At 43.8% G+C, this 20908-nt stretch overlaps 1 protein-coding gene across 2 annotated transcripts in view; it reads left to right on the forward strand.

The window, feature by feature from the left end:
- The window catches only part of PTPRT (protein tyrosine phosphatase receptor type T), a 1002137-nt gene that overhangs the window by 338813 nt on the left and 642416 nt on the right, over positions 1-20908 (forward strand). For both annotated transcript variants that reach the window (XM_045528255.1, XM_045528256.1), the window contains exon 3: positions 10215-10486. In XM_045528255.1, coding sequence (XP_045384211.1) covers positions 10215-10486 — 272 coding nt within the window. The remainder of the gene's footprint in view (positions 1-10214; positions 10487-20908) is intronic.

The raw sequence follows: 20908 nt of genomic DNA on the forward strand, positions 1-20908 counted from the left end.
TCACGAGGAAGCCGGAAGAAGGGTCAGCCTTCATGCATTGAACCACATGGGGGAAACTGAGGCACAGAGGTAGTAGCAGACTTAGGGATGCAGTGACAGAAAGAAGCAAGTGGAGGAAGAAAGCCCCAGTGGCTGAGGATTTGAGGGGAGGGTGATGTGGAATTGGGGTATGGACATTCTTTAGCAGATCTCCATGGGGCTGAGGGGCCCATCTGGTATCAGCGGTAGGTAGCATGATGGTTCGGTTCACTAACAAAGAACAAAATACTATGACAGCATCTGGCTGGCACTCAAAGTAAGAAGTCCATCCTAGCATCACCAGGGCAGGCATTTTGCAAAGCTCAGAGTAGCTCTTGGTCTGTATTTATTTATATATTTATGTCTATATGTATCTGTCCATCTGCCTTGGACAGGGTTACGGACCTCTTTGAAAAACAGAAGGAGGCTCTCCCTAGGGAAAAGAAAAAGCAAAAAGACACAAACCTTCCCCATTGCTGACCCTGCTACTCACCGGGTACGTGATGAGGTTGCTTGCAGACCCAGTTGTTGGAAGGGAGATAAAAGCATCAGGTGAGAGGAGAGGTGGACCTCTAAATACTTGATGTGTCTCCCAGCCTTGGCATTTTAAAGCCTGGGAAATAATAGCACTGACCCAATTTAGTAATGCGAAGGCAAGACAACACCATTTCCACAGGCTTAGTCATCTCCTCGTCTCGCTTTTTTTTTTCCCCTCCCCTTTTCCATTTGTGTCTTTTCCCATGGCAAATATATGAAGTAATAATCCCGCATTTTCTGTGGAGCATGGAAAACATGCTATATATAAGACACAGTTGAACATTCTGTGAGTGTAATTGGAGCATAAATGTAACTAATCAAAATATTATCATGCCAACGGATGTGTGAAGAGTCTGGAGATTTAAAAAAATATATATATTTTAGTTCCATGTCATTTCCATTTAGAGCTGCGGAAGCAAAGGACTCAGCCCAGTGAATGTCAAGAACAATTTGAGGTCTGAGAACGTTCCCAGCAGCCCTGTTGTGCTCTTCACTTTTGATACAGTAGCAGTTTGGCAATTGATTTAATTTCTGTTCTTTCCTCCCTCTCTTTGCCCCTCTCCCTACCTGGACCAACTGCCCTGGGCAAGGCCAGCTGACTCCAGGGAGTTTGTCATCACTCCATGCCATCAAATACAACATACCCACCTGTGGCACCAAGCTTAGCAGCTAAATGATAATGCAAACTTCCTAGGTTTGAATCCTGGCTCTGCTTCCAGCTATGTGGCCCTGAGAAAATTACTTAACCTCTCTGCCTCTGTTTTCTCCTTTGTAAGAGAAGAATAATAGTGACTACCTCAGAGGGTTTATATTAAAATTAAATAAATGGATCTAAGTAAAATGCGATAGTACGTGTTTGCTGCTGTTGCTGTTGTAATCAAGAGCAAGAGAGAGAAAGGCGTTCTCGTGTGAACACAAAAAATACTGCTTTCCTCCAGGAACAAGGCCCAAGGAGGAAGCTCTCTCCTTCCCTGACCTTCTTCAGAAGGAGACTAGGTAGAAAATCCAAGCCAGCCCTGGCTCCTAACTCACTGCTAACTACTCATGTAAAGTCTTAGAACCATACATAGACTTGTCTAGCTGGGAAGAACTTCAGAAACTCTCCCTGTGCTCCTGCTTTGCAAGTGAACAGAGAGGATTCTTGCTTATGGAGGCACCGTGTGCCTAGAGTGGCTGCACAGGGTGGGCTGGGGCACCTAAAGGGAGAGTGACATTAGCCAACCTCCAGTTCTGTCTTGACTCTGCCAAAGGAACTGTGCTATTTCCAGCATCAAAGAACAAGTGGAACAGGCCTTGTGTCTCACCGTTTATACAGCCCAGTTGTCATTCTGTCCTGTTTTGGGTTCCATTGTTTTTCCTACAATCACATTCAGTTTTCCTCCAGGGAGGTTGAGATGCTGCCTTGAGATGTTGGGGGAGGCAAGTGAGGAAGTGACAAAGGGGCGAACACAGGTCCTGGGATGCCCCATGAAGTTGTCCCTGGGTCTCATTTCATCACTCAGTATTTGTAAGGACCCAAAGGAGAAAGTTGGGTGAAAAGTTGTTTATTTTTGCTTTTGTTTTTGTTTGGGGAGTTAGAGGGGCTGCAAGGTTATTGAGGAGTTGTATGTGGTTTAGATTTTATTCTTCTTCATCTCTGTAGCCTTTGTCCTCTTCTCCTTTCTCCCCGATCAGCATCTGTTTCCTTCCCTGTATTTCAGTTCTCTTGTTTCTCTACCTCCCTCTTCCTCTTTCTCTTCCCTCCCTTCCTCCCCTCCAGCTGTCCTCTCTCTTCTCTTCTCCTCATCTTTGTCTTTTCCATTACTCTTCTGTCTTTTTCTTTTCTTACTTATTCCTCTTTTCTTTTCTCTCTCCCTCTTCCTCTCTGCCTTCATCTTTTTCTCAGGAGAGGGGAGGAATGCAGGAGGTCTAGGCATTTGGTTTTGGGTAAAAAGGCCTGAGTGTACGTAAACCCCTGCCTGGCTCTGCTCGGGTTGGTGTGTGGAGCAGGGGTTAGCACAGAGCCCTGTCCACCTGTACCTTCAAATCCAGTCACCTGGGGTTAATGCCATTTTTAAACTACATTATCCACACCTACATGGATTGTTAGATAGCTGTTTCTTAGAAAATTGCCTTAACAAATTTGCATATGAAATGCTTAAACCCCAGCTTATTGGTCTGAATGAATGATTGCAGAAATACTTATTACTTGTTCACACAGACTGACAAAATGTTCACAATATTCAGTTCCTTTGAAATTTCAGGATGTATTTCTCTTGTTTTAAATAGATCTTATGTATCCATTAAGCTGTAATTAATACCTCCTCCCTGTTTTCTGATATATTAGAAAAGAAGCAAGTTTCTCTCCCTTTTTTTTGACACATGATAATTAGATTGCTTTCATAGATAATATGAATAATGTTGAATGATATGTTTGTTAGTGTGGCTATTGGTTTATTGTTATATATATGATTGGCTTCATGATTACTAGTTTGCATGGTAATACCTGTAATACTATGTGCTTCTCTTTCTCTTGCACATACATTTTCTTGCTTGAAAGTGCATTATGCCTTTTGATGTTTTTGTGCCCCTCACACTTTTATTATGGCCAGACTGCTAAATTTCATCATTATGGGCTTTTAAAGTAGGTCTTATTGAAAATAGCTATAATAGCAGGATGCATTATGAAGTATAGAAACAGCAGTGCAGGAATGACTGTTCTCTGGATATTAGCGAAAGCCACGCAGAGTAAGTGGCATTTAAGTGGTTTAATGAAAGACCCTTAAGGGTTCCCATCCACCAAGGGTAGTGTGGGTTTCAGGAAGGGCATCACTAGAGCAAAAACCCAGAGACAGGGAAGTACTCAGGATGTTTGGGGTGTGTATTAGTTTCCTATCGCTGCTGTAACAAATTACCACAAACCTAGTGGCTGAAACCAGCACACATTTTTTATCTTACAGTTCTGGAGATGAAAAGTCCTAAATGGGTCATGCTGGCTAAACTCGCTGGAGGCTCTAGGAGAGAATTCATTTTCTTTCTTTTCTAGTTCCCACATCCCTTTTTCTAGCTCATGGCCCCTTCCTCCGTCTTCAAAGCCAGCAGCACAGCATCACCAGGTCACTCTCTAGCTCTGACTGTGGCTCTCCTGCCTCCCTGACCACTCACAAAATCCCTTGTGATTCCATTGTGCTCATCTGGAAAATCCAGAATTATCTCCCCATCTCCTGGTTACATGCTTACTCACCTCCATGCCATTTTCAAACTTATTTCCCTTTTGCCCTGTAACGTAATGTATTCACAGGCTCCAGACATCAGGATGTGAACATCTTTGTGAGGCCAGTATTGTGCCTACAACAGAGTGGATGAGGACGGTGTGTGTATGGGGGGCAGTTTTCATACACAGGACAGGGAGGTGGGGGCCAGGATGGGGAAGCCTCCGAATATCCCCAGGAAAGACTTTGGACTTTACAGGAAAGGGTGAGTTTCCTATAAAGGAGGACGTTAGTGGAAGCAGAGGACCCGTCATAGTCAGTTTTGTATCTCAGAAAGAGGGTGCTGACTGCTGGTTTTGTTGGGTGGTGAAAGAATCAAGGGCTAGACTGGTAAGGAAGTTGTTGCAAAAGTCCATGAAACAAACCGAAAGTCCATGGCACACATACCAGGCGCCTGACCAAGGCCAGTGGCCGTGGGAGTAGGGAGGAAGAAGATCTGAGAAACCTAAGAGGGAGGCATCCCCCAGCCTTGATGCCTAATCACTTGTAGGGGTGATCAGGCACTCCTAAAAATGGGGCAGCCAATTTTATTCTGTTTCTCAGTGGATTCCTTGCTGTCCTCTTCTTCAGTCTATTGAGGTCTCCTTGCTATATTGGAAAAAAAAAAATCTTTAAGAGTATGGGAAAGATAGAAAAGAAGCTATTTTTGAGGACCTAGGATGCAGCAATCCTTATCTGGACACTTTACAAACAGTATTACATTTAATCCTCATGACCACAATATGATATGGGTTTTTGTGGCCATTTTACAGAAGAGGAAAGTGAGGCTCAAAGGTTTTAAGTGATTTGTCTGAGATTATACAAGGAGAATTGTAGCTGGGATTCCAATCCAGGCCAGTTCACTCCAGGTTAGAAGCATCCTGAACTATCCTTGCTCACCAAGGCTGGAGGGTCAACGAATAGTAGTTGAACTGCATGTTGGAGCTGAGGATGGGAGCACCTTTGTGTGTGCACGTGCTTCTCCTAAAAGGCACGTGGCATTTAGAATGTCTAAGGCCTCTCTGCTTCCTGGAGGCAGCATGTGTTTTTGCCCCTTTAGATAGCTCTCTGGGGAACCATCCTGTGGCTGTACAACTCAGGCAAGGAGGGCAGAGGCATCCGTAGTGGAACCTGGAATGGGAGTCAGGAAATCTGAGTCTAAATCTTCATTGTGTTGTGTGACCTTGAGCAAGTCACTTCCCCTCCACTGGAGTTTATAAAATGAGTAAGTTGTGTTAGTTGAGCTCCTGTGACTCACCTGGTTATAATTTGTTATGCTTTGATAAATAATCTACAACTTCTAGACCAGTGCAGAACTTTCCATGACTGTAGAAATATTCTACATCAACACTGTCCAGTATGGTAGCCACTGGCTACATCTGTCTACTGAGCACTTAAAATGTGGCTAGTATCTGTAAGGAAATAATTTCTCCATTCTATTTAATTATAATTAATTCAAATAGACACATGTTGCTATTGCTGCTGGTTTGGAGAGTTTATTTCTAGGCCCTGAAGTCTCTGGTTCCTGAGCAAGAATAACTGATTTGAGTATATACCACTTTCTGGCTATGTGGCTTTGGGTGAATAATTTCACCTCTCTGTTCTCAGTATTTCTTGTTTTAAAACAGGGATAGCACGGCACTACCTCATTGGGATGCTAAATGATGCTTAGGTCAATGCCTGGCAAGTAGTAAGTTCTTAATAAACATGAGCTGTTATAAATTGCATCGGCCCCTGTCAAGTACTATTTTTCCTTTAATATTCACTTGAAAACAGAGAGACAAAAACCTTTGATGTGTAGGTTTTATTGTCCCATTTTATAGATGAGGACATTGAGGCCCCGGGAGTTTTATTGACTTGCTACCAACTAAGAAACAACAGAAGTGGGACTGAAACCTACTTTTCTTGACTGAAGATCCAGGCTTCATTCCACACCACTGCAGCTGCCTTGCTTCGAGCAGCACTTGGGGCCTAGCCGCCTTCCTTTCCTTTCACGTAGGTGCTGGCGCTCGGAGCTGGCAGGGCCACTGTCTGCAGGGACCGCACTGAGCTCTTGGAGCTCGAGGCCCTCAGCTGCCAGTCGCCCGAGCATACTCATGTAATCTTAATGAACAATGTGCAAAGCCATTAAAAACTCAATTAGGACTTTCTTTTTACTGCCGACGTGAGGAAATGCAATCCTGAGGTGCTCATGTGTAAACACAATAGCCACCATCTGCTATGGAGAAGTGTTTTACCTCCAAAAAGGGGATCTGTGTTGCAGACACATCAATAACGGGGTGCTTATCGAGGCATCATTATGCACGAAGGGGAAAAATGCAAAATTTATGGCCAGCCAGAGAGTACTTCCTGGTTTAATTCCACAGTTTTCGGCGCTATGTATAATAACTATGAGGAAACTAATGCTGTTTTATGTTCCTTATCACGTTAGTGGATTTTTTTTTAAGTGAGAAGGGAAGAGAATGTATTTACAGTCTTTCTCTTTCTTGTTTCTGACTGATCTTGGCGTAATGACCGGCTCATTTTTGATCTCCAGGAAACTGACAACCCCAGATGATATTAATTATGCCAACCTGTTGATCAAAGAGGGCCACACTGAGCTGCTGATGTGCAAGGGATTTCGATCCTGCACAATCTTTAATGGCAGGCCCATGCTCAACGCAGAGTTGCAGCTTCCTTCCCTTCTGGGGGCCAGACATCTGTAAGGTGGGCTGGATGTGGCGGGGGAGAAAGATGGCTGGATCCCACCTCCCCTAAGACACTACGTTGCATTGCTGGATGCTTCGTGCCTTTGCGCATGCTGGTCTCTCTATTTCAAATGCCTCCCAGTTACTACCCAGGGTTACTGCTCTTACTGACGTCCCAATGTAGAATGTCTTGCAACTTTGCTTAATAGATATCATTTTGAAGGGTATCTTATCCCTTTGAATAAAGCAGCTTGTAGGAAGTAGGGGCCCCACTGGGGGTACCAAAATAATAATAATAATGCCAGTTGTGGAAATCATTAACTCAAAATTTCAATGGCTTAATAGCCCAATAATAGTGTGTTCGTTCTTTACGTAAAGTCCAAAATGAATGTTCCTAACAGGTGGGTGGCCTTCCGTGTGATCATGGAAGCCACCTGCATTTATTGTGGCTCTGCCTTCCCCTGGGCCCTTGAAATCCTGAATGTTCAGCTGGTAGATGGGAAAAAAAGAATGGACCAGTGATTTTCACACCTTAATGTGCATGCAGATCACCTGGGGACCCTGATAACATGCAGATCCGTATTCAAGAGGCCTGGGGTGGGTCTGAGGTTCTCATTACTGACAAGCTCCCAGGTGATGCTGAGGCTTCTGGCCAAGAGCCTTCCTTCAAAAGACAAGATGATGGAGGATGAAGGCATGGCAGTGAGAGGGAGAAGGGTGTTATGGACTAGGCCTAGAAGTGGCATTCATCATACTCACACCCATTAGCTAGAACTCAGCTGCATGGCCCCACCAAACACTAAAGGGAAGCTGAGGAAGGTAGTCCAAGTGTGTGCCCAGAGCGATGTTACCTAGTTGTCACGAAACCCCATGGAGCAGGGTAAAGTCCCCCTCCTCAGTAAGCCTGCCCTGCTTCTGACGCTAGGATGAAAAGAAATGGGAACATGAGCTGGTAGAAGGAAAACCTTCCCAAACCTCTCGGCTGTGGATTGTAAGAAGCTGAGATGCACGTGCACCTGGTGTGCACTGGCAGCAGGACAGGAGCTGAAATGTGCATACAAGCATCATGGGACTCGGATTGGAGAGAGCCAGACACCCCTTGCTTCTCAGGCTGCCTCCCCTGCTGGGAGATGTGCCACTTATCTGGGGCAGGGACAGTCCCACACCCATCGTGGGGCCTTTGGGTCATTACTCATCTGTCCAGGGAAACCTTCTGAAACCCTGTGGGATGTAGGCAGCAGACAGCTGTGGGCATGAATGCAGGGTAAATCTTACCTCTGAGCCTCGGTTTCTCCCTTTGCAATGGTTCCCTCCTTGCTGCTTCACTGGAGGGGGTGGGGAGATTATGACAATTAGATGACATATCTGACATGGAGACATCTCTCCACTTACCGTGTGTTCCTGTCAGGCCAGTAGGAACTAGGAAACTTTACTCACGTGGAAACACTGATGAAAATACCACTTCTGCTCCACTTCCAGCAGCTCCCACCCTGAGGGGTGGGTGGGTTTTCGGAATGGTAGTATGGCAAAAATCTGATGGCCATTGGTTCAGGTTTCTCTGCTTGTCACTTTGCTCCTTGTTGGCTCCTTTTGGATATGAGTCCACCCAACTGCCCTAAGTGGTCCCCCTACTAGGGCGGCTCTTGCCCTAGGGATATGGGCAGAGTTGGGGTGTGTGAGGGGTCCATTGTTATCCAGCTGCTCTGCCTGCTGCTTCAGGGAAGAAAATGCAGAAAGTCTAATTCAGCCTCAAGTCCAAGTTACTTTGTGAGGAATAAAGTGGAGGTTTTGAACTCTATCTCTCCCCTGTGTCTGTTTTTAAATTCATTCAGAACCCAGGGGAGACAGAGTTTGATTGGTACTCTCTAGAACCCCAACAAGATACGGATTGCCTAGCACTTATTAACTGGAAGCTGTTATTCTTTTTGGTATTAGGGTGAAGGGACGAGGTGACTTATAGCTATTGAAGTGGCTCATCTTGGCTGAGGATAAGTAGTCTTAAGGTTTTATCCTGAATTGAAGATTTTAGTGGTTAAAGTAAGATTTCAAAACAACAGTGATTTATGGGTGGAAATATTCATCCCCAAATCACCTGAGTTTCTCTGCTGTGTTTTACGATATAGTTTATTTTATAGACTCATAGGACCCCCTGAGTCACAGAGTTCAGCCCTACTAGTTGACTGTGAAATTTCCTTAGACATCTCTTCAATTTGTCCAGGCTCTATTTATTTAGCCACCTGCATTAATGGGGAATTCACTTTGCCTCTAGCCAGTCAGTCCCATTTTGCACCAGCTTTGCTTCTCGGAAAGTCATTTGCACGTTGAACTGAAATGTACCTCCTTGTGGTTTCTTTCACGAGTCTGCCCTATTGAGGGCTATATCAATTAGCTATTGCCACAATAAGGTTGCATAAGAAAAAGATGAAACTCAGTGGCAAACAACTATAAGCATTTATTCCTATGCTCATGGAACTGTGCACTGAGTGTGGATTGGCTGATCTAGATTGGGCTTGTTGGCCTTGTGGCTGTACTTCTAGCAGTGAGGGTGGCAGGGCCTAGTTCTTCACCATTGGTTGAGGCCAGGTCTCCTCTATGTGTGTTTATTCTTGATCCCAAGCTGAAAGGAGCAGCAGCTACCTGGGGCACATTCTTCTCTTAAAAGGAAGCAGTAGTGTAACAGGGAAAACCCAGCTAGAAAAGTACATTTTAACCTTTGCTTGAATCATTCTGTTAGCATCCTGTTGACCAAAGCAAGTCATATGGTAGAGCCCAAAGTCAGGGGAGGGGGACACACCATCTGCTTCTGCTGGGAGAAACTGCAAAGCCAATGGATCCAGGGAGGGATGGTGAACAGGAAATGACCATTTAATCTATCAAAGCAACTCACAAGAGGCTCACATCTTTCCTATGTGCCAGCCTTTTGTTTATACTTGGAATAGTAGCTATGTTTTCTGCAAGTAGTAGTAATAGCATAAACATCGAAGTTGGAGAGAATGTGGGTCCCTCCCTCTCTCTCTGACTGGCCCAGATCAAGTCACTCAAACTTAAAGTAAAATGAAAACGCTTTATTTGCCAGGGTCAATCAGAAGATCAATATATAACACCCAACATCAACACTGGTACTCTGCAAGTGCTTAACAAGTATAACTTCTCTTCCATTCCACCTGAACATCTTCCAGTGGGTTCTTACACTTCTTCAGGGTCTTCCTTGCTTGTTGAATATGCTCTACTTTTATATATTCTCCTTTAATAGGTAGTTCCCTGTACCGAGGGCAAGACTCCAGGTGGGATATGTCAAAACAATAGCATCTCTTGTACTGTAGAGGTTCTGCATCCATTGAAACAGCCCAAGCTTGCGTAAGGTTCTATTTCATCTCATTTCACCTGCTGAAGTGGCAGGTAACTAAATTCCTGGGATTTTATTCCAAGCTTCCTTCACGAAGTTTTGGATGTAATGTTTCTTCTGCAGATGTTTATAGACTGTTTACCTTGTAAAAATACTGCATAGATGTTACCAGCTCTTAATTCTTAAAGCCACCTTGTTGAGTAGGGATTTTTATTCCCAATTATAGGGGAGGATAGTCAGGATCAGAGAGGAGATGGGGCTTCCTGGGGGTCAAACAGACCCTCCTAGAACGCTTTGGTCTCTGGTCACTCCTCTGGCCATCATATTTATGGATGTGACTGATTTTTCTTTCTCTCTTCTTGTCTCTGTTTCCCCACCCCCTTTTGGGGTCTCCAGGATCCTTCATGATGGTGAACAGCTCTGGGAGAGCCTCTGGCCAGAAGGCCCACCTTCTCTTGCCGACCCTGAAGGAGAACGACACCCACTGCATCGATTTCCATTACTACTTCTCCAGCCGCGACAGGTCTAGCCCAGGGGCCTTGAACGTGTACGTGAAGGTGAACGGCGGGCCCCAGGGGAACCCCGTCTGGAATGTGTCTGGGGTCGTCACCGAGGGATGGGTGAAGGCAGAGCTCGCCATCAGTACCTTCTGGCCACATTTCTATCAGGTATGACATTTTACCACAGTTTGGTTTTAAAAAATTAATAATAAATCTGTACACCTCTTGTTCTCTCTATAGTTGCTAGGTCTAGAATGGACTTCACTTATTCACTCCCTCACTCAACTCACATCTGCAGGGCTTCTCCTCCTAGCCAGGCCCTGTGGTTGTGGAGGTGATGCAGCGTAGCCCCTGCGTCCCTGGAGATCATCAGCTGTGGGAAGAGACTCGTGTGTAAATAAACAGTGACAATCCAGCAGGATGATAGTGGCTTCCCAGGATGCTGGAGGAACAAAGACGTTGATTCCTTTTTATGAAACTCAATGCTTACAACCAGCTGATGAGGTTTCCCTATTTTACAGTTGAAAAGATTGAGGTTTAGAGAGATGAGATAACTAGTCAGTGATCACCCCTGGGGAAGAGGGTGGTGTTTGGTGGGGAAGGCAATTAGGATGGCTTCTAAGAGGAGACGACAGCTAGGCTGAGCCTTGAAGGATGAATGCAAATATATTGGAGACGATAGGGAATGGCATTTGAGTTGTCAGGGACCGTTTATAATGGGCTAGAGGAGTGAGTAACAGATTATGGCAGGGTTTGGAAACACCGCGTTGTTTAAGGGTTCACTGCAAAAGAGATATATAGGAAGATAAGCCTGCAGGGGCTGGTAGGTCATGGGAGCTTTGAATGTCAGGCTAACGAGGTAGAATTTATGCTCTAGTCTAGAGCAGTGCTGCTCAGACTACCTGTGGTGAAGGGTCCCTTTCTCCCCCAGCTCCATGTTGAACAATATTCTCATAAACCACAGTAAAAAATGTCATGGCAATGCCAAATTGCTGTACCAGTTTCTAAACACCTCTCTCTTTTTTCCTTGTGGACTTGATAAGCACAGTGCACAGACAGGCACCAGTCCACGGAGCATGCTTTGAGGAACACTGTTCCAGCTCATCTTGGCCTGGGACTGTTGAAAGTTTTTTCTTTCTCATTTTTTTTTAACAACGGTATTACTAAGGTGAAATTTACACATCACAGAATCCACCTGTTCTAAGTATGCAATCCGATGATTTTCAGGAAACCTGCTGAATTGTGCAACTGGCACCATAAACCAGTTTCAGAACATTTTCATCATTCCGATAATCCCTTGTGTCCATTTGTAGTTAATCCCCTCTCGTGCTGTTGAAAGGTTTTGAATTAGAAAGTGATGTTGTCAGGTGTGTATTTTGGAGAAATTTCTCTAGTGTCTGAAGCAGAAGATGGACTTAAGGGTGGCAGCATGAGTGGCTGGGGGCTTCTTAGGTACTTTCTAGTTCAACACTGTGGCACAGCCTTTCAGATTTTAGTGTTAGGAATATATTTATCCATGAGATTGTTTGTTGGGTTTACCTTAATGAGACAATTCAAGCTTTATTTCCCCTTTGCCTTGGCAACTGGAAATCAGAATTTAATACTCAATTACCCTTGATACTTAGCCTGCATTTTTGCCATAAATATTTCCTTTTATCCTCAATGGCTTGTGATTTCTTTTTAGACTAATTTTCTTGTCTGTTGTAGATTCCCTGAAATTCCTTTTAGAAATAGGGAAGAGATGATGATAATGGTAATGGTGGTGATAGTAGGTGATAGTGATAATGATGTCTACCATTTGTCGAGTGTTTATTATGTTCCAGGCATAGCACAAAATATTTTACATACATTAACTTGTTTAATCTTCAAAGTAAACCTTTGAGGCAGGTGCTATTATACCCATTTTACAGATGGTGAAACTAAAGCTTGGGTAAATAACCCAGCCTCACATGGATGTAGAGCCTTGTTTTGTGCCCATTTTGTTGGATTTCACAGCCTAATATAGTACAGTCCAATAGAAGTATAATGGGGGCCATATGTGTGATTTGTACAGTTCTAGTAGCCATATTAAAAAAGTAAAAGAAAAACACCAGTGAAATTAATTTTAATAGCATACTTAATCCAATATATCCAAAATACTATCACTTCAGTGTATAATCATGTTGTGAGATATTTTCCGTTCTTTCCTTGTAAGTCTCCACAATCCAGTGTATATCTTAACACCTACAGCAAGTCTCAATTTGAAAGCTACATTTTCATTAGAAATACTGATTTGTATTTAGATTTCATAAAATGTACAGCTGAAGAAGTGGATTCATATACACAAGTTGTTCCACACATACTTAAAAGTTTTCCAGTAGCTGAAATGTCAGTTTTTAAGTTTGAATGTAAAGTCATTTAAAGTTAAATAGAATGAAAATTTCAGTTTCCCAGTCTCACTAGGCCCATTTCAATAGCTGGCGGCTATCGGATTATTAGTACAGATTGAAAGTCTCACCACTTGGCTCCTGGCTTCTTCCAGCAGAGTTCTTGTAAGGCCCTGCAACGCCTGGAACTCGTGGGTGGGGGAAGGAAGGGAGCGGCTCCAAAGCTGGGTTCTCAGAAGGGACCCGGCCTCCCTGTGAGATGGTCCTGCCGATGTGCACACGGCACTGCTGGGGCATTTGGCAGCTGCCTCTTATGGCCTGGATCTGGGTCTGCGGGTTTCCTTAAGGTTTATTTACACTTTGGAGTCCTTTGTCAGGAGACTTCCAAGAGTGGATAATGAGGCAGTGTATTTGTAGCAGGCATTGCCAAACAGCACAAGCTACCCCCACGACCGTGGAGAACTGCAAACAGCCTGGGAGAAGGACCTAAATAGTCCTGCTTGTCACCTCGTTTCCTTTAGTTCTCTCATCCTCATCTCCTCTGCCCATCCGTGGGGTGACCAAGAGGCAGGAGCAAGAAGAAGGAATGTTAGGAAGATAGTAGAAAAGAAAGAGGAGGTGAGAAAGAGAAGGAAAGAGAAAAAGAGAAAGTGAATCCTTGGAAGATTCATCTTAAGTTCCACGAGGATGGTAGCATGGTTATACAAACATTTTTACAAACCATCGCTCAGCCACTCAATCTTCTCCCCCCTTCACCCATCATTTAGCATCCTGTGCAAGCCAGGCATGTGCCAGGTACCTGTAACGCAGAGGTGAGTTGGACAGAGCCCGGCCTTGTGGGGGTCAATCTGTCTGTCCTCAGTTTATATCAGATCACCCCCCCACTCCCTTCTTTAGAACACAAGAACCTATCAATAAAAGTGGCTAAAGGGAGAGTCCTTTGATTATTAATATTTAACAATGTGATGTGTTTTATCCTTGATGTTTTGAGATGAATAGTATACCTTTGGCATCATTATTTCCATGACTTTTCCCTTTGTGCAGAATGTTTTAACACAAACCTTTATCTGAAACCCATGGTGTCGATATGTTTCAGAATTCAGAATATTTGGAATTGAACAGGTAACATACATGCATATCCTGCATATTTTACAACACCCCTAGTAGGATCTCAGGCAGCACCCCATAATCAAATATACTAATATTCCTTCAGCAAAACTTACACATATCCACAAGAAATGTGATAAAGAAAGACTGTAAGTAGTGTCAGGCCAGCTCAGCTCAGTTCAGGTTTGACCACAAATTACTTTATGGAACACTAAGGTGAAGTATGTTGTCTTCAGAGCTTTTGGGGTTTCAGGGTCAACCCTGCATTCTCCGTCAGCACAATTGTGTGAATGAGGGGAGACAATCTTGCCTGTGCATATTGGGAGGAATCCCCACTGCATGACTTGTAGAGTGTGTGCTGCGGAACGTTTATTCCCTGAGATGCTCCGTGGTGAAGGCTGATGTGATCAAGTTTCCCAACCCCCCGGCCGCAGCCTGGTACTTGTCCTTAGCCTGCTGGGAACCAGGCTGCACATCACCGCCTGAGCTCTGTCCCCCGCCCCCCAATCCGTGGGAAAGTTGTCTTCCATGAAACTTAGGAACCAGGCTGCACAGCAGGGGGTGAGTGGCTGGCCAGCAAGGGAAGCTTCATCTGTATTTACAGCTACTACAGCTGTTCCCCATCGCTTACATCACCACCTGAGCTCTGCCTCCCCTCCACCCCTAGTCCATGGAAAAATAATCTTCTGTGAAACTGGTCCCTGGTGCCAAAAACGTTGAGGACTGCTGACAAGGTCACAGCATTCTGGAAAGGCCACATGGTGTTTTCCCTCCTAGGAGACTCACAATTATCCAAGTGGGGGTTCTAAGGAGTCAGAAAGAACCCCATTTATTGATGTTTAATTTACTGTCTCCCTCTAAGTTTGTTTGACCTTGCACCTTTTTAGTCCTGTGACCACCTTACTACAGAGACAGTATTCTGGAGAGAGGTGGCTCTACCTCCTGGTTTGCTGGGACAGCCCTGGTTTTCTCCTGTTTTGGTGAAATTGTTAAAGAGCATCCATTTCATAATGTGCCCCAGTTTCAGGGATAAGTTCAATAGTCTTCCTATCCGTAGAGATTTACAGAATGCATATTGGCACATGTGGATTTGGTTTATCCTCATTTTGTAGATAAGGCAAACATTTTCTGTTAAGGGCCAGACAGGAAATATTTTTAGTTTTTGCAGACCATATAGTCTCTGTTGCAATTACTCAGCTCTGCCTTTGTACTGTGAGAGCAGCCACAGACAATGTATAAATGAATGGACCTAGCTGTGTTCCAGCAAAACTTTAGGTACAAAAGCAGGTGGTGGGCTGGATTTGGCTTCCAGGCCCTGTTCACTGAACCAGATGTAAGTGATAAAATGAGATCCAGAGATGGACAGTGAAGTCCGAGAGCATCTAGCAAATCGTTGGCAAAGCTGGGCCAGATCCCAGATTCTCTGGTCCCTAGACTGGCCCCACAGCGTCATTGAGTATGTACAACAAGTGTCTCTATAAGCTCTTGGACACCTCCAGGGAGCCTTTAAGGTTCCAACTGGAAAGCTGCTATCTAGAGCCCAATGCACATGGGTACAGGATGGGGCCACAGGTCAAAGTACAGAGAGCAAGAAAATTGACCCAGGAGAAGGACAGTCACACCGTTTGCCGTGCTCTTCGACAGGGTACGGGGGGGGGGGAATGAAGTCCATTGCTTGAGCACCCCTAAGTCCAAGCCCTATGTGGGACATGAGATCTGTCCAGCAGTGCCCTGTATTAAGTAACAGCACGTTCTGTCTTCTAGAGTAGGGGGCGTTACTGGTAAATCGAAGCCCTCATGATCCTGCCTAGGCCCTCTGGCTACAAGCTCTGGCCCTGCCTTTCGGGAAGACAGCTTGCCCTTTCTGAGACTGGTCACTAGCGGTGTGATGTTAGCTGTGTCCCATCATCATTCGGAGTCAGTTGTCCCATTTGTAAAATGGAGAGGGTAATATCTTCAGCTATGGGTCCTTCTGCAGATTAGATTAGAGAACATACGTACAACATCACATCGGACTTGCAGCGGGCCTCAGCAATTGTTAGAAGGAAAGAAGGAAAAAGGAAGGGAGAGAAAAAGAATGGAGAGAGAGAAAGAAGGAGGAAGGAGGAAGGAAGCCTTTAAAGAAGCAGCCACTGCCATTTAGCCTGTACTTGGTAACCTCCATGCCGTCCCTGTGATAAGGTATCTCATCTGGGAGCATTTTCTGCTTTCCAACTTGTTGGCTGCTATAGCATCCATTACATTTCCTAGGCTGAGAGTAGCAGTTTGGAAAAGATATGTCTGTCTCTCTCTCTCTCTCTCTCTCTCTCTCTCTCTCTCTCTCTCTCTCTCACACACACACACACACACACACACACACACACAGAGCCACTAATGGATACCCACCTGGCCACAAGCACAGCGGAAAGCACACACAGGCACAAGCACCACGGACTCCCAGACTCACAACACACTCGTACATGCACATATAGGTATGGTGGTGATGAAAGGGGGCATGTCATCCCAAGATATTTGCACATTGGGTTTTAAAATTCATCAGACCTGGGGCTCTGGTCCTGTACTTATAAAACTGTGTAATTCTCATGCACTAAATACAATTGCTGGGCTTCAGGCCTGATGGTTGATGTATTAATTTATTAATATTAAAGTCACATTTTACAATTCTAAAATTGACTTTTAGCTCTGTGGTAAACACAGGCATTTCCTCTTTCTTATTAGTGAGCTTTCTGGCACCAGGTCTGTGGCAGGGTCTGGGGCGAGAGCCTCCCTCTGCCACCCATCCTCCCACACCTGCCTCCTCTCGGGGAAGCAGGGGCTTATTTTTATTTATTTATTTTCAATTGACAAACACTAATTATGTATATTTATGGGGTACAATGTGATGTTTTCATCTATGTATATATTATAGAAAGATTTAATCAAGTTAATTAACATATCCATCACCTCACCAACTTCTCATTTTTGTGTGTGTGGTGGGAATGTTAAAAAGTCTATTCTTTTAGCAATTTTGAAATGATAGAGCCTTGAACATGAAGGACTCACCCAACTTTGATTCAGCTGGACTTAAAACTCAGTCCTGTGCCCAGGAATTCCCCGGGCATCTGGCACCCTGTAGGTTAAGTGAGTTTGCTCACAGTCAGGAGGGTCTATAACAATGAGGGTAATCACTCTATCACCTTTGGAATTTCACCCTATGTGGTTTCTCATCCACCCCACCCCTTTCCACTAAGCAAGAAATCCTCCTCCTTGTCTTACACAGGCTTTCTTGAACTGGTGTGGGAAAGAGTATCTCTCTTAATTTTACCCTAACCAATCCTTCCCCGTGAAAATACATATGCCCCTCCTCCTAAGAGGAGTGCTGATGAGCAAATGTTTTTCTCTTATCCTTTGAGAAAATGTTTGCAGCTCCTTGAAATGTTTGCTGTAACATATTCTCTGATTGTGGACTACAAAAGGTGAGGGTAAAACACCAGGTCCCTTAAACCACGGCCTGACATATCTACACCCTCCCCCAAATATGCACCCAACCTGCTTTTTTGAAGGATTGAGTGTGACTCATCTCTGAGCTGCTCTTGGGAAATTACTTCCTGGCTTTGCCCTGTTTCGTGTACACAGGGAGACATTTACACTTTTCCGTGCAAGTCCCATCTCCTCAAAAACTGCACCAGGAGGTCTCTAAAGAGGCTCTTGGGGCTGGAGCACATGGCAGCTTTGGAGTTGAAGAACATCTGCAGAGAAGCTAGAGTTCCCAGCCTGGGCTCTCTGGCCCAGCCCTTGCACTCAGGGTCCATACACTGCCTCCATATGCTGACATGGAGCACCCATGGGAATGCATGGCTTACTGCAGTCCTCTATCCCATTCAGCCTTCCCTGCCCCCTATAGACCTGGGGTTGGGAGCAGGGGATGGCACCAGAGTAGCTTCCAGACTTCTTAATTCATTTCTCTGGCTTTTCTCCCATTTTGTGATTTTCATTCCCCAAGGGCCTTGGTTTTTGTTTCCTTGTGAATGTGCTTGGCTCGATGATGAAGATGACCATCCTCCTTCTGCTCAGAACACCTGGGCAGGTCTTTCTATCTCAGAAGTCCCTGGCATCACCCTGTTCCCATGTGGTGTCTGTCCCCAGTGACTGTAGTTGCAGGCTCCTGGGTGGGAGCTTCCTGTGACCAGGACTCTAACATCAGAAGCACGTTGATGGGGTGGTCATCTCTACCCAAGGCTGCAGGGGTTGTCTGGTGCACCTTCTAATCATCCTCAGTGTCATTTAAAAAATTGCATTTATAGATTATTACCCTATTTCTACTTCATTATTTTATGAATTGCCTACTGGAGTCATTTGCCAATTTTTCTTTTGGAGGGTTTATTCATTTATTTTGTTGATTCTCAGGAGTCCTTCACACACAAAAAAGAATATTTTTCCATTAGCTATCCTATATATTACAAATATTGTTCTTGGCTTGTTGTTTAACTTTTAATTTTGTTTCAGACTTTTGTTAACTCATACAAAGTATACTTTGACATCATAGTTATTAAGAAAGTATCTTATAACTTTAAGAAATTTATTTTTTAGACTTCATCATTAATCTCTAGTTATAGTAATTTGGTTAGAAAATATATAGACCCAAACCTATACAATTTCTTCTTGAAGGATTTACTAAAGTTATACTGTGGCCTAGTATATGATTTTTTTGGTAAATAATACATATAAGAATTTGAATAAGAGTTTCATTCTTTTTAAATATTTATTAACATATGTTTAGTAAATACATTATTATTTATATTATATACAAACTTGCTTTTTCCTATTTGACTAGTCAAAGTTTAAGATATGGGTGAAAGTCTACAAATAATGTTTGATATTTTCATCATTTTTTTTAAGTCTCTTGACTCTTGTATTTTTTTAAGTGATCATTTTAGTCCACTTAATGTTTTTAAATTTTTTCCTTTTGGTTAAAATTCCACTTTGATTCTTTCACACTATTTTTGCAAAAACTGCTTTCTGTTTATTTACATTTCCTTATTATATCTTTGTTCAAGTTATTATTTTTAAGGTTACTGAGTCATTCTATTTTAGGTGTTTATCTTATAGAATACAATTAGACTTTGATTATTTAGATAGTCTGAGAGCTTTTCTCTATTTTAGCCCATTTGTATTTATTGTCACAACAGAAATATTTTTCCTTTTGTCATTTTTTATTGCACAGTTTGAATATTTGTATGTTATTTTTTCCAAGTGCATTTACTGTGTACATTCTATTTTTTTCAATTTTTTTCCTATGGACTGCTTTTGTTTTCCTTTGAATTATTAAAAATATAATTAGGCACATAATTTTTTAAGAGCAAGGCCTTCTGTGTTGACTTCTCCCTCTTCAAGATGAGGCAGCCATCGCACTTTTAGTTTTGCAAGCTTTCCCCCTACCTCCTGTGTTTGCTAAGTCTCTCGGAAGGACCGTTACCTTAGTAAAGCACTCTTCCAGAGTGGTTGTCAGGTTGCTGCTGCAGCTCTATGTTTGGTGCGACTGCCATCCCCAAGTCATTTCATGTAATTCCCAGGCAGCCACATGCTGTTTCACAATAGATCTTACCATGCATGGAAGCTGCTTCCTCACAGCCATCGCTGCCCCTCCACTGGTTCCCCACACGCTTGTTATATTACAGCCGTCAGAACTTTGGGCCCCACCAAGAACACTGACCTTTGAATCCACTCACCTGGAATGATCACGCAGATCACAAAAAGATTTCACATGGACGGTTTGGTGCTGGTCTCATCACCCTTGCATTGCACCTATAGACTTGACCTGAGAAGTACAAGGAAGGAGATAGAGAGGGTCCATTCTGGAGGCTGTCAAGGTGGTAGGGATGAAAAATGATGGCAGTTTGAACAAGAGAAGTGGCACTGATGTCTGACTGGTGTTGACCTACAAAAATGGCTGTTTCCTATAGTTCATTCTAAGAGCAGAGAAGAAAAGACAGGCGCAGATTTGAGAAATGCTAATAAGGTAGAACCAAAAAGAAAATAAAGGTGAAGAATGAGGCCCAGGGAGGTGCTCAGATCTTCAGCTTGGATGACTGGATGAGTCACGGTGCCACCCCCCAAGTCCCCTATTTCAGGAGGGAAGGCCCATTGGGCAATGTGGGAGAAGGTTTGAGAGGGCAGCTGCTCAGATGGGCTGCATAAAGTTTGCATTTGAGGCATCAGTGTGGCATCTAGGTAGAAATACAGAGCTGTGAGCTGGATAAGTGAGACTGATGTTCCAGTGGGAGATCTGGGGTGCAGAGCCAGGCTTGGGGGTTCACAGTGAGTTGGCAGCCATTGAAGGGAAAGTGTGTGCAGTGAAAAGATGAGCAGAGGAGGCCCACATTTGAAGGGAGGATGGGGAAGGAGGATGACTTACAATCCTATGGTAGAATAGTCCCAGACATATGAGAAAAACCACAAGGGTGAAGTGTCATCTGAGCCTAAATGGAAGAGAGACCCAGCAAGGGAGAAGCTATGAACATGAATGACTAAAGAAGAATGGTCAAGTAGTGATGATAATTATATAGTAAACACATATGAAGAATGTACCATGTGCCACACATTGTTGTAAGTGGGGTATTAACTTTCTTAATCAGAAAAATTACCCAGGGAGGTAGACACTATAGTTATAGATGCAGAAACTGAGGTGTAGAACAGTATGGTAACTTGCCGAAGGTCATGCACTGGTAAGTGGCAGAGCAGGATTCGAACCCAGGCCCTCTGATCCAGAGCTAAAGCACTACCCTATCTTCCTTCTCAAAGTAAGATAAAGATAGAAGGATACCTACTGGATTTAGCCATTAGGAGATTATTAGTGTCTGCCATGAAAGCAGTTTTTGGGGAAGTGCTGGAAACAAATTCCAGATTATAGCAGGTTGAAGCTTTGCAGTGGCAAGAAACAAGTGTTGGGAGTGAGAGAAGATAAAACTACTGAGAATTTTAAGTGTTACTGAAACACAACTGGGAGGTACTAGAGAAGAGCATGTTGCTGGAGGGTTGTTTTTAAAGAATATGGGAAGCTGCTGACATCTGTCGAGGTCAGGGATACAAAGGCAGGTTTGGAAATACAGGGCGGAGAGAGAAAACTGAGAACAAAGAG

Source organism: Lemur catta, chromosome 17 (genome assembly GCF_020740605.2).
Source record: "Lemur catta isolate mLemCat1 chromosome 17, mLemCat1.pri, whole genome shotgun sequence".
Taxonomy (NCBI): Eukaryota; Metazoa; Chordata; class Mammalia; order Primates; family Lemuridae; genus Lemur; species Lemur catta.